Genomic DNA, 15,060 nt, shown 5'->3' on the forward strand with positions numbered 1-15,060 from the left:
CTTGTGAATATGGAAGCTACAATTGATTTTTCTTTTTTGTAGTAGCCTCTTTCTAAGCACAGTGTCTCCAGGGGGCAATATTATTGTTGAGATCCAGAAAGCCTCAAGGACTTCAAAGAAATATCCTTCTCTGAAGAATATGAAGAACACTTGAGAATCTCTAAAAGAACATTGTTTTACTTGCAGGGGGTCCTTGATTCTGGATAGGAGGCATAAATGGAAATTGTATATGTGTATTGTATGTGTGTGTGTGTATGTGTGTGTGTGTGTGTGTGTGTGTGTGTGTGTGAGAGAGAGAGAGAGAGAGAGAGAGAGAGAGAGAGAGAATCTTCAGAATGTTACCCAGAAACATCATGAAAGGAAGCACAGACAGACACAGACAGTCCCTATGAGTTCTGTGATTTGCATCTGAACATTATGTTTTTGGTCAGATGACACAGAACAGTAATAAACTATTCCACAGTCCTTCACTGAATATTTCATGTGATTTGAAAAGGAACAGAGAAATGAATGTTTAAATTCATATAAATGCATATAAATGCATTGCTACTCCCAATGATAAGTAAGACTAGCCAAATTAATCATTCAAAAATATTAGATGATGAAAGAAGAAATAAATTATGTGTGTGTATGTGTCTGTCTGTCTGTCTGTCTGTCTCTTTGTGGTTGTTACAGTTTCAATATGAAGTGGCCGCAATTAGGCTCATTGTCGAAGATTTGGCCATAATCTGATGATATTTTTTTGGGTCTGTGGACTTCTTGTCTTGCCATATTTTTATCTTGTTGGGTTTTGCTTTATTTTTAAATTAAAAAGCTTATGTATTTAGAAACAATGATACACTTTAGAATTATGGCACACAATTGGGGGACAAGTTTATCAGTGTTTTCAGATTCCTAGCTTGATATTTTTTTGAGAGTTGGGAACAATAGTTCAATATTCCCAGGATTTTTTTTATTATAGGTTATTTTATTTATTTACATTTCAAATGTTATCACACTTCCTGGTTTCCCCTCCACAAACTTGTTACCCTATTTACCCCCCCCACCCCCCGCTTCTAAGAAGGTTCTCTACTACCCACCTCAACAATCCTAGCATTCTCCTACTCTTGAACATTATGTCTTCACAGGACCAAGGTCCTACCTTCCCATTGATGCTAGATAAGGCAATCCTCTGTTACATATACACCTGGAAACATGGGTCCCTCAATATGTACTCTTTAATTGGTGGTTTAGTCCCTGGGAGCTCTGGGTGTAAGGTTGATTGATATTATTATTTGTTGTATGGGGTTGCAAACCCCCTTCATCTCCTTCAGTACTTCCCCTAACTCTTTCATTGGGGACCCAGTGCTCAGTCCAATGGTTGGCTGTGAACATGTTCCTTTGTATTTGTCAGGCTCTGGCAGAACCTCTCAGTGTACAGCAGTATAGGGATCCTTCTGTCAGCAAGCACTTCTTGGCATCTGCAATACTGTTTGGGTTTGGTGTCTATATATGGGATGGATCCCCAGGTGGGACAGTCTCTGAATGGCCTTTCCTTCAGTCTCTGCTCCAAATTTTGTATTTCCACTTTTTTTTTTTTTGTATTTTGTATTTCCACTCTTGAATATTTTGTTCCCCTTTCTAAAAAGGACTGAAGCATCCACACTTTGGTCTTCCTTCTTTTTGAGCTTGATGTGGTCTGTAAATTGTATCTTGGGTATTCCAAGCTCTTGGGCTAATATCTACTTATCAGTGAGTGCATACCATGTGTGTTCCTTTATGACTGGGATACCTCACTCAGGATACTTTTTAGTTCCATATATTTGCCTAAGAATTTCTTGAATTCATTGTTTTTAATAGCTGAGTAGTATTCCATTGTGTAAATGTATCACATATTCTGTATCCATTCCTCTGTTGAAGAACATCTGGGTTCTTTTCAGCTTCTGGCTATTATAAATAAGGTTGCTATGAACATAGTGAAGATATGTCCTTGTTACATGTTGGAGAATCTTACAGTCCATATGAAGTCCAAGAAGAAGGAAGACCAAAGTGTTGATGCTTCAGTCCTACTTAGAAGGGGGAACAAAATAATCACAGAAGGTAGAGGGAGGGAAGTACCTGGGAGAAAGAGAGGAGGTGGGAGGCAAGAGATAGACAGGATTAGGTGTGGAGGAGACAGGGGAGAAGTACAGAGGGTTAGAAAATTGAACTGAGGTGTGTAGCAGTGAGTAATGAGGAACTTGAGGTAGCCACTAGAAAGTCCCAGATGCCAGGGATGCAAGAGTTTCCCAGGAACCAACCAGGCTCCAACAGATACCTTTAATTTCATAGCTTCATAGACAGCCTATTTAAGATTAGTAGATAAGAAAACAAAAATCAATGCTCATGACTTTTAAGAGTTACCAATACTGTCACTAAGAAAGAAAGAAAGAAAGAAAGAAAGAAAGAAAGAAAGAAAGAAAGAAAGAAAGAAAGAAAGGAGGAAAGAAAGAAAGGAAAAAAGAAAGAAAGGAGGAAAGAAAGGAAGAAAGAAAGAAAAACCCAAAATGGTTATATAGACAAAAAAGTATTTTAAAAGAAGAGATAAAATATCTAGTGGTGCTGATTATGCCAAAATCAGGTGAAGCAAGAATTACAAGGTAAAATAAACCTCTAGATTTTTTCTCATAATTCAGAAATATGTTGTAGATGTTTTAAATATATATTTTTGTCATTGGTGTTTCAAACAACAAAGGTTTTATTTCTGAATATATCCTACAGCTATTGCAAGTGAGCATGTAAGCTCTTCTCTTTGTCATCTTGAGTCTGGGAACCCAGCCTTTCAACAACACATCTAACTTCAAAACTCAGGCTATACCAGAAATTATGCCTGTTTCCTTACCTGAGTCTCCCAAGTACAGCATACACATACAACTTCACTAGGTAATTTAACTGAAATGTGAGGCTTTTCTGATGTAAATAATTTTAATAATCTATTAAATGGGAGACTTATCAAAGTATTGATTTGAATATATGTCTTTGTAAATCTGGAGCCTGTGTCCTTATTTTTCTGTTTCATTTCCTACTTTGTTCCTAGGCTAAACTGACCTCATGTAAATTGTGTATTAGTAGTCTAGCATTGGAAAAATAATAAAGTAATTAAGGAAAAAATATTATTGACATACACATTTGTATGTTTTTAAAACATTGTTATCTTACATCATTTCTATGATCATTCACAACAATTTTAGATAACATAAATAAACTCTTACTATTTTCCTCAACCTTGTAAGGAATTCATATAGCAGTAAGTATATGAATCTAAGATTATAGATCTTGGTAGGCACAGTGTTTGAATGCACTGGTAATGATACAATCACATTTTAAGTAATGTTTGTGTAAGGTAAATTCATTCAAAGTTTGCAATACTTATTATTCACTAGATGAAACCATCATCAAGATGCCTAAACACTCAGGGGATGATTTGAAAGCATTTATGCAGCATGTGTGAAATTTCACATTCATTTCTAAGAACTTAAAGAAGTTTGTAATAACTTCTTTATAGAACTTAGAAAGGGATAATATAATAAGACTCCATAGTAAGGAATAAAATCAAGGAAAAACTATGAAATTGCTAAACTGAATATAAAAAAAAAAAAGACCAAATTCTAGTCCTTTAAATATATATTAAAGTTAATTTATAGCCTTGTAGTGGAAATACACTAATTTTATAGACTTAGCTACTATGGATTTTAAAATATTTTATTTTATTATATATAAAGTACCTGGAGTAAAATAAAAATAATATCTTTTATACTTTCTTGGGGGTTTTGTCCACTTATATCTTTTATTCCATTTCCAAACTCTGAAAATGTGCAGTACTAACTTTTTAATCTATTAAATGTATCTCATCAACATAATTTATATTAGTATGAAATGTATTTAATTATGCATAGTATGTACACTTTAATATCCATGTGTATTATTTGTGTATAGGTATAATGGGTGTAGTCCTGGGGACTGGATCAAGGACCTTGATCATACTAGTAAATTATTCAACTTTAGTTGTATCTCTGACAATAATAGTAACACTTTTATAATTAGAAACTTACTAAGAAATATATCTACAGCTCCAGATTCAAATGGTAGATCTAAAGCTCAATTCTGTCATATCTAACCTCAAACAGGGCTCTGAGTTTGCCTGCCATTCAAAAAGTTTATTTCTTGTATTCCTTCCATGGTCTAAATTTCAATATGACTTTGACAGTATTATTGGACAAAATATTTAGTAAATAATATAACAAAAGTCTCTTACAATAAGAAGGAATGGGCAGGGGAAGCAATATGTCTGTGACAACATTTCTTGGGAATAATTGCCTCTGCAGTTGCTATGATACTGTACAAGTTCTGTCAAGTTACTCATTTAGCAAATGCTTCAGGGGTGAGTAGAAAGGGGCATGGCCTTTGTGTCTCTGGAGACTGGGCATTTGTGCACATTACCATATACCTATAAATATTTTGTGAAAATTTAAAAAAGTTCATTCCTAGGGAATTTTTCAGAAGTCAATTTTGAAATATTTTATACAGTAAGATGGATATTAGTGGGCTTATTATTTAACAGAGAAAGAGAGAGGAGAAAAGGAGAGGGAGAGAGAGAGAGAGAGAGAGAGAGAGAGAGAGAGAGAGAGAGAGAGAGAGAGATCTTTTTAGACCTTCATGGTAGAATCTAAGTCCGGTCTTCTACAGAATTTTGTCTGTGGAGTTTCTCCTCCATATTTTCTACACCTGAAAGCCAGAGTAGATGAATACAAAATAAAATTTAGACTATAAAGACTCAGGTCTCCAATTTACATGAAGTAGATTATTTTGTATGTGATTCATGGTAAATAAACACAGAAAGAATAAACTATGAACAATGTATTAGAAACAGTCTTTATCTCCAAAAGAAACGGTAAGTTTTAAAATCTAATTAAATTATTTATTTTTTTGCTATTCATGATCAGCTCATCTTCATTTTCAATCCTGTAAAACCTAATGGAACAGAGTTATGTTTTGTTCATTGATGAGAAGTTGGTAATAGTTGGTGTTTCTTTATCTTATACTGTTCTCTGAGAGAATGGACTTTGCAGACTTTTTTGCAAAGTGTGGGGTCAGGACAAGAATAGGTGTGGGTCCTGTGGATAGACAGTCATTTTGCACTGAAACTTCTGAGACAGAATCTGATGTCTATGAGACCAGTGTTGGGTGTGGGTATGGCATAAGTTGTCTGTTTAAAATTTACCCTGTGAATTTGATGTACAAGCTAATACAAGAAAAAGACAACCAACCAACTATACAAACAAAATCCAATTCTACATAAATCTTAAAACACTCTATTGTATTTTTCTATAACATTTCATGAGACTTTAAAAATAATAACTGTAAAATGTGACACAAAAATAGTATAAACAACATAAATATTTTTATAAAGCAGTGAAAAGATATTCCATTTTGCTGTTCTTTTAGAGAATAGTTCAGAATAAATACTTCCAGTCCCTTTCTATGATGAAGGCTCTAGTGAGAAACTCAAACATAGGACACCCTGCAGGGCCAGTTTGCATTTTGTGGCTTTCAGCATCAATGTTACTAATAGAATTATATTATAAATTTTCCATGTGTGTATTTCTTGTAGTACTCCTTTCTCTCATTTTTGTTAAACACTTTTTTTTCATTTCACTCCACAACACCTAACAAGTCGAGTTAATGTTTTTCCATTCATCACACATGACAAAACTTAGCTTGTATACCACATAGCAGCCAGAGCTGACCTTGAACCTGAAGCCAAGCATATGTGCTCCAAGTCTTTTAAACCCTTCAATTTTACAGGAAAATGTTGAACTAATTTTTTTAAATATGTAAGAATCAAACAACAATAAGAAAAATTTGATTTTTTTTATTTCATCACAAATGATGACTTTTCTCTAATGTTTATATCACTGGAAAATACACTATTACAGGAGTTCTGTTTCAGTTTTCCCTTCATTACTGAGATCCTGTTGTCAAGACACTATGTGTTCTTATAGTTAATAAAAACCTTAAATCTCATTTCTAACTTTTGGCCACCATAGGAAAACTATTAAGATCATTAAAGATCGATTTATTTCAGCAACTTGGGGAAGACAATTTGGATTTAAAACAATATAAGAATTGAGCAAATAAACAACTTAAAATAGAAGTGTTAAGAAAGGGGAAGCTGTGATTGAAGAACCAGTAATGAAAGCCACCATGGCAGTGGCACAAGAATGGATAGTTACATGTTTGTATATTTTGTTTATATAGAGTCAACTAACCTTTATAGCAACCAAATAGAATGACATTGTATTTTTTATTGCTCATTTTATTTATTCACAATTACAATGTTATCCCCCTTTTTGGTTTTTCTTCAAGGAACCCCTTACCCCATCCTGCTCCCCTGCTTCTATGAGGGTGCGCACCCACCCATCCACCATCTCTTACTTCATTGTCCTAGCATTCCCTTACTCTGGGGCATCAAGCCTCCACAAGACCAAGATTCTTCCTTACCATTGATGCCAGATAAAGAAATCCTCTGCTACATATGCAGCTGGAGCCATGGGTTCCTCTATGTGTACTTGTTGGTTGGTGGCTTAGTCCCTGGGAGCTCTAGGGGGTCTAGTTGGTTGATGTTGTTCTTCCTCTGGGGTTGAAATTCCTTCAGCTCCTTCAGTCCTCCCCCTAACTCTTCCACTGGGGTCCTTGTGCTCAACCCAATGGTGGGCTGTGAGCATTCATATCTGTATTTCTTAGGTTCTGGCAGAGCCTCTCAGGGGACAGCTATACCATGCTTCAGTCAGCAAGAACTTCTTGGAATTAGCAATAGTGTCTGAGTTTGGTGTCTTCAGATGGGATGGATCTCTAGGTAGGGCAGTCTCTGAATGACCTTTCCTTCAGTCTCTGCTCCACTCTTTTTCTCTGTATTTCCTTTACTCAGGATCAATTCTGCGTTAATATTTTTGAGGTGGGTGGGTGGGTGGCTCCATTCCTCAACTGAGTGCTGTTCCTAACCACTGGATATGGCCTCTACAGATTCTCTCTTCCCTTTGTTGGATATTTCAGCTAATGTCATCCCAGTTCTGTCCTTGGAACCTCTTGCAACCGTGGAATCTGGAACTATCTAGTGGTTACCCTTAGTTCCCCATCCCCCAATGCTACACACCTAAGTTCAATTTTCTGACCATCAGTACTTCTCTTTTCTCCTCCCACAACTGATCCTTCCCCCACCCCTTCCTTTCTCCCTCCCAGGTCATTTCCTCCATCTACCTTCTGTGATTATTTTGTTCCCCCTTCTAAGTAGGACTGAAGCTTCCATACTTTGGTCTTCCTTCTTTGTGGGATTCATATGCTCTGTAAGATGCTCCAACATACAACAAGGACACATGCTTCACTATGTTTACAGCAGCCTCATTTATTATAGTTAGAAGCTGGAGACAGCTTATATGTCCCTCAACAGAGGCATGGATACAGGAAATGTGGTACATTTACACAATGGAGCAATACTCAGCTATTAAAAACAACGACTTCATAAAATTCGCAGGCAAGTGGATGAAACTAGAAAATATCACACTGAGTAAGGTAACTTAGTCACAGAAGAATACATGTTGTATGTACTCACTGATAAGTGGATATTAAACAAAAAGCTCGGACTATCCATGATACAATTCAAAGACCATAGAATGGCATTATTGAATCGCACATAAATATGTGTGCATAATGTGGTGCTCAGGTTTTACATTTTCAGTGGGAAGATCAGTGACATTTGAGTCAGCTAATTAATTTGGCACACTATTTTATGTCTCTCTTACTGTAAACACTGAGAATCAGACTGAAAACTGACCTATGTCTCTTGAAGTTTTAATTCATCCGTTTAACTAATTTCAAATTCCTCAATCTCTGAGCATCATATCACATAGAAAATTGTTTTCTTCTATCTGAAGATGATTTCTGTTTTAATGTTAACAAAGTAGTGTTTTAAAATTTTAACTCCTTCATTTATACTTTTATCTTTTTTTGTGAAAATAGATTTTGTTCAGACAGTGTGTATTGAATAGTTTTACCTCTTCCAACTCTATTGATTGACCCACTGAGACTAAAGATAATTATAGAAGAATAAAGAAAGACTTCTATATTTAAAATAAAATTAAAATAGAGAAATTGGCAAATTGGACTATATGCCACAAAGATTTCACAACTAAAGAAAAAATCAGAGACAAAAACAAACGTCCTTCTTAGCTTACAAATACCATTATTTCATTAACCTGAAACCTGTTCAAGAAAATTTCAAAACTGAAAATTCCTTAGAAAGGTTAGTATTTCTAGCAAGTAACTCATATAAAATTAAATTACAAGAAAACTTTTTCATAAATCTTAACCTTTTGAAAAGTCATTAATCCTATAGTACAGACCAAACTTGTATAGAAGTTATACACAGGACCACTGATATAAATACAAACAGATCTCTTTAAAAGTACATATAATAAACTCAAGATGTTTCTTTCTGCACAGCAGAAGTGAGAATTCAAAGTCAGTTCAGTTTTAATTCTCCTCAGACATTATGTTTGCTTTGGTGATTTCATAGAAACCATGAATTGTTCTAAAATAAGTTAATAGTTAATGAAGTTACATAAATTATTTTAAAAATCTAATATTTACCAATAATAATAATTCCTTAGCATTAGTTACAATTATTTATGCTTCAGCAATTGTTTTGTTTTATGAAATTATTTATAAAGTTAAAATTACAAGTATTGTAAGTATCACAAATAATGTATATGTATATATATATATATTTAATGTACATTTAAAATGATACTTATAATTTTAAAGTATAAAAATTTTGCCACTGAAATGTATCATAAGGTAAAGAGGTATTGCTATGTCTAACAAATTAAGATGCATGCCCTGGTTCCATATAGTTGAAGAAGGAAATCAATTCCTCTGGTCTTCACATAAATGGGATGTGTGAGGGCACATAAATACACATATACAAACACTCACACACATACACACACATATATAAACAAGTGAAAGAAAAACACAAAACTAAATGACAAAACATAATAATAATGATGATAATAAATAATAATAATAGAAATTCTAGGTCAAAGGGATGCAATGAAATTACACTGAGGCTTTTTTAATTCAATAAGATACAAATATTTGAATAGATAATTGAAAGAAAAAATAAAAGCTAAAAATGAGCTTTTCACATAGTATTGAAAAAGGAGTGGTAAGTTAGAAGATATGCTTACGTACATATAAATACATATATTTGTATATATTTTTATTCTATAGAATATTTTTCAATATATAAAAAATTAAAATTCTCTAAAAAAAACCCAAACTTACATGTAGAAAAAATTAATTGTCTAATGTAATAAACCTAAATGTAACAAAAACATTACAATATATTTTTCTTTGGTTGTAAAAACCTTAAAGTATGGTCTGAACCCTTATTATTTCATGGCAACAGTAAAATGATATACTGAATCCAAGTGTTGCTATTAAAATAAGATTAATAAATTTTTTGTAGAGTAAAATTAAATGAGAGGTACAATAAACAAAAAGATGAGTGAAATGATTGAGAATTTTGTTATAATAGAATCACTAAACTTACTGGTTCATTTCATTAGTATTTTCATATGATAGAGCACAGGGAAACAATGAGCAATGATATCCACAGGTACATGTGAATGTGTGAATGAATAAACTACTCATCTTTTCAAAGCACTCAGAACTGTTAAAGAATGTGTTTGGGTTTATACCCTCCAAACACACCCTACAGATTCATATGATTTTTTCTAAGTTTTCTCATCAATAAATCTCTTTTTCAAAGAAAAAAGAATTTAACAATTGAGAATTGCAACAGGAACCAAAGCAACTGAACAATATTCATATTTTTATTTCTTAAATTTAAAAGCTCTTATCAAGTTCAGTTAGCTTCATGTGGAAATTTGGAAAGATTCTTCAGGGATTTCATGACTATGGCAGGTGAGGCTGTAGAACCAAGGAATTTCAATGTCTTGACATTTATACTGATCTGTCATTTCTTTGTCTGCAGGTTAAACATTTGTCACCCACCTCCTACCTATTTCAGCTATTGATAAGATGCATAACTTCAGTGTGACTGAATTCATTCTGTTTGGATTGACACAAGACCCAGAAAAACAGAAGGCAATATTTGGAGTCTTCTTGGTTTTTTACCTTATGACATTGCTTGGAAACTTCATCATCATGGTGACAATTAAGATGAGTCAGACACTTGGGAGTCCCATGTACTTTTTCCTCTTCTATTTGTCTTTTGCTGATGCTTGCTTCTCTACAACTACAGCACCTAGATTGATTGTGGACTCCCTATCCCAGAAAAAAATTATTACCTACAATGAATGTATGACTCAGGTCTTTGCAGCTCACTTCTTTGGGTGCATGGAGATCTTTGTGCTTATCCTCATGGCCTTTGACCGCTATGCAGCAATCTGTAAGCCTCTAAGATACACAACTATAATGAGCCAACATATCTGTGGCATATTAGTGATTCTTGCATGGGTAGGATCTTGTATTCACTCTTCCGCACAGATTTTCTTGGCCTTAAGATTACCATTCTGTGGCCCAAATGTGATTGATCACTATTTCTGTGATTTGCAGCCCTTGTTGAAACTTGCCTGCATGGATACCTATGTGATAAATTTGTTAGTTGTGTCTAATAGTGGTGCCATATGCATGGTAAGTTTCATAGTACTGCTTATCTCCTATATTGTCATCTTATACTCTCTGAGAAACCACAGTGCAGAAGGAAGAAGAAAGGCTTTGTCTACATGCACTTCTCATTTCATCGTGGTGGTCATATTTTTTGGTCCCTGTATATTTATATACACACGCCCACCAACCACCTTCCCAATAGACAAGATGGTGTCTGTGTTTTATACAATTGGAACACCTCTGCTCAACCCTCTTATCTATACTCTGAGGAATGCAGAAGTAAAAAATGCCATGAAAAAATTATGGTGTGGTAAAGTATGACTTTAGTCAATAAATAATGTCCGAGGATTCTATAGTAAAGTAAATTAAGATGTAAATTGTTCTACATGGGCTGCAAATATACAGTATTTCTGGAAGTATATAATCAAGATGTCTGTCTTGTATATGCAAGTAGACATAAGAATCTTTGGCCAGTTAGATAGCTTAACGGCTTGATGTGCTTGCCAATAAGGCTGATGATGTGAGTACGTTTCCTGAAACTGACATGGTTAAAGAAGAAAATAAATTCCTATAATTTGTCCTATAACTTCATGCTGTGTACCTATACATATATATATAAATAAATTAATGTAGTAAAATAATTTAAGTCATTGTCTTATTTAATTTTCATATATACATAGTAATTTAATAATTAATTATGTACATATACATAAAGATAGGTAAACAACTAATTGATAAATAACTGTATTTATATAAAAGGTTGTATGTAAATTACTTTTAAAGAGTTTACTTTTGTCTATTTTGAATACGTTCATAAAGATAATTTACGTAAAATCATATGAAACAAAAGTTTGGTCTTGCCAACCTAAGAATTACAAGAATGATCTTAGAAATCATAACATTCTTGCCTCTGGCAGATTTACAGTAATATAGAATTGAAGAAGAACAAGAACTTTAAAGTACATCCAATACCTCAACTTTGCTGAAAGATAATGAACCTCCTGTGAATGGTGATAGTAGGAGCCTTTTATTTGAATCTGAACTGGAGGTCTTTCACATTTCCACTTGAAATGGAGGGGCAGGAGAATTGAAACTCGGGCAACTTAAATATGTAGATCAAGGAAGAAGACCAAAATATAGCAGGATGACAGACAGAGAGACAGACAGAGGGATAGAGATAAGACATTGAGAGACACATAGAAATCCTGATTCTCTCTGGGAGAAGAAAAACAACATCACCATATTTATTGTTTGTTTCAGCTATGTGAATATTTGGAGAAATAAATGGATACTCTAGAAATGAATGTAGTTAACTTAGAATAAATTAAATTATTACTACTCCACGAGTGCTAGAAATAATAAGAGGGAATAGGATTTTTGATGGCTTTAAATAATAAAAATTTAGAATTAATATTTTTAGGATTGAAATTTAGAACTATCCACATTAGACTTTAGGTATATAAGTGTTTTAAATAATGGCACTAATATCCAAAAAAACATATTTCTTAAAGTCATTTCCATGTCCTTGTTCTAGCCTAAAATTTAGATTTCTGCCTAAAATTACTACATTGTTCTAGCCTAATGTCACCTTCCTGCCTGAAGCCCACTTCCTTGTCCTTAGCCAATGTTATATTCCTGCCAAGCAGTCCATTTCCTTGTCCTTGGCCCATGTCAAATTCTTGCCAAGCAGCTCCAAAAGCTCTCTGCCTCTCCTCTTTTTTATTTCACAAACAAGACTGAGCCTGTCTTAGGTCATTCTGACAAGAATGCCTTCTTGAAAGTCGGAACTATCCACATTAGACTTTCAGCTATATGAGTGTTTTAAATGATAGGCACTAATATCCCAAAAACATATTTCTTAAACTTTCTAGTCACTTATTCACCAATGTCGATTTTGTCTATACCCTTCTCAGATGAATTTCTATACTTTTCAATATTTGTGGTTTTGAGTTTTGATTTCAATACCTATAAAATATTCTAAGTATAATAACTTCTTTTCAATCTATTTATTTATTTATTTACATCTCAGTATATTCCCCATACTGGTCCACCTTCACTGAGACCCTCTTCTTCTTCTCTGAGAGCTGGGGTCCCCTGGGTATCCCCACATCCTGGTGTATCAGGTCTCTGTCAGTCTTTTGGGGGACCATAGTCAGGCTAGAGCTTTAAAAAGTGACTCTGATTCTCTTGGTGGAGGATCCACATGGAAATTGAGCTACACATCTGTTGCATATATACAGGGTTCTTCACTCCAATGTGTGTTCTCTGATTGGTGGTTTAGTTTCTGAGAGCTAGGTTTGTTGAAACTGTTGGGCATCCTGTGGTGTTCTCATACCCTTCGGGGCCTTCAATCCTTCCCCCAACAGTTAAATAAGAGTCATAGACATCCATCCTATATTTACCTGTGGATATTTTTATTTGTTTTAGTCAGCTGTTGGATAAGAGATTCTCAAAGACAGTTATATTAGGCACCTGTCTGGAAGTATGACAGTGTAGCAGTTAGTTAGCATACTCTGTGCTCCAACTGGCTTCATACACATACCTGCACAAAAAAGAAGCACACACACACACACACACACACGTGTTAATTTTGATATGCCTTGGCTGGCTCAAAGGCTGTACACTTACAACTTACAATTCTTCCCACGGCTAGCAAACATTCTCCTCCAGCATCTCAGAGTCAACATCCTAAAATCTTTATTTCATCTCTGCTATCTGAGACTCATCCAGGAATTGGCCACTAAGGCCACTTCCGGAATTCTTACATGGCTGGTTCAACCTACACCCCTCTCTTGGCGATGATCCTCCTCCTCCTCTCCCTCTCCCCAGCCTGGGAATCCTAATAGTCCTGTGTCTGTTTGTCCTGCTCAGCCATTGGCTGCTGGCATCTTTATATACCAATTGGATCCAACTAGGGGTAGGGTTCCTCTTTGTCTTAAGTGCTGTGTCTTAAGTGCAGTATAAGCAGTTTGGGGGACCTAAATTAACATTGGAAAACAAACATTAAGCCAAACCCACTTCATAGCAAAGTATCATTAATGAGAGGGAATGGTGCTTGCCCAAGAGATGGGTTCAAGTTGGGACAGTTATTACCATTCATTAGTCACTGCCCCATCTTGTCCTTAAATTTCATTTAGATGGAACAAATTCAGGGTTGAAATTTTGTGGGTAGATTGGTGTCCGATCTGTCCATTATGGGTTCTGCCTGGTTGTAGGAAGTGGCCTCTTCAGGTTCCATATCCCAGTTGTTAGGCATATCAGATAAAGTCACATTGACTCCTGGGAGCTAGCTACATCTCAGGTCTCTGAGACTTCCTAAAGAATCCCTCTAATGCCCAACCCCTGCTAGCTGCAGATTTCCATTCATTCTCTGGGTCTCTCTCCTGTCTTCCTACACAGCTCTGCATTGCCTTTCCATTCCCCTCTTTGAGCTACTTCCCTCCTTTCTCCCTCCCTCTTCCTACTGTGACTATTTTATTCCTCCTTTAAAGTGTGATTCTTGGTAGGACCTTCTTTCTTGTTAAATTCCCTTGCTCTGACTCAAAATACAGAAGCTAATAAACTAATTAGAAATAAAATATATTAAGATATGAGAAATGAAATTAAGCAAAATAGTTGGAGAAACAGTTACATAAGTCAAGAGAAGAAAACAGAAAAACAAGATATACAAAGATAGGTACTGTAAAAGACAAGATAAACATTCACTTAAAATGAAATAACAACTAAGATGAAATCTGGTCAACAGCAAAACGAATCAAAATGAAACACACTAAAACTCACTGGTAAGCATCTTCTTCTGGATAACAATTTTTATTGATAGTTATGTATTAGAGGGTAACTTATTTATATTTTAATGTTCAAAATAGTTCAAACTAGATTAAAAACAGAAATAATTGATCAAATTCAATAAAGATCGGGCTTCTCACTTAGAAAACAAACATTACCTACAGAGAAAGCAAACAGGTATTGAGAGTGAAAGACTAGCATACATTTATAGTAGTAATGTATTGGTATGCATTTTCTCAAAGAATTCAATTCAATAAAAGTTATCATATTTTAAGAAATACTAATTTTTTGATAATTCACATCTTGATCATAGTCAAATGCTCCCGTAACTTCTCTAAGATATGACCACATTTCCCTACACCCCCTCCCCAACTTCATGCTTTCTTTTACCTATTTTGACTCTATTTTGCATTGCCCATATAGTTACAGGCCATCAACTGGTGCTTGTTTGATCTACTGAAAATCACACAGTTAAAGAAAACAGACTGCACCTTCCCTGGAAGCCATTAGCTGCTCATCATTCTTCAGTTAAGGGTAGGGGATCATGAAGCCTTTCACATTCTA

General features: G+C 34.7%; 1 protein-coding gene across 2 annotated transcripts; it reads left to right on the plus strand.

The window, feature by feature from the left end:
- Positions 1-4,514: 4,514 nt before the first annotated feature.
- On the plus strand, positions 4,515-11,351 carry LOC117703917 (olfactory receptor 4C11-like). 2 transcript variants are annotated; one of them, XM_034495807.2, is made up of 2 exons: positions 4,515-4,909; positions 10,073-11,351. In XM_034495807.2, exon 2 carries the CDS (start codon positions 10,120-10,122, stop codon positions 11,029-11,031), a length of 912 nt encoding a protein of 303 aa, XP_034351698.1. In that variant the 5' UTR covers positions 4,515-4,909; positions 10,073-10,119; the 3' UTR covers positions 11,032-11,351. The 2 variants fall into 2 exon arrangements, with proteins under 2 accessions (XP_034351698.1, XP_076785167.1); XM_076929052.1 differs by lacking the exon at positions 4,515-4,909 and adding an exon at positions 9,911-10,002.
- The last annotated feature ends 3,709 nt before the right edge of the window (positions 11,352-15,060 follow it).

The sequence above is a fragment of the Arvicanthis niloticus genome, chromosome 2 (genome assembly GCF_011762505.2).
Source record: "Arvicanthis niloticus isolate mArvNil1 chromosome 2, mArvNil1.pat.X, whole genome shotgun sequence".
In the NCBI taxonomy this organism is placed as follows: Eukaryota; Metazoa; Chordata; class Mammalia; order Rodentia; family Muridae; genus Arvicanthis; species Arvicanthis niloticus.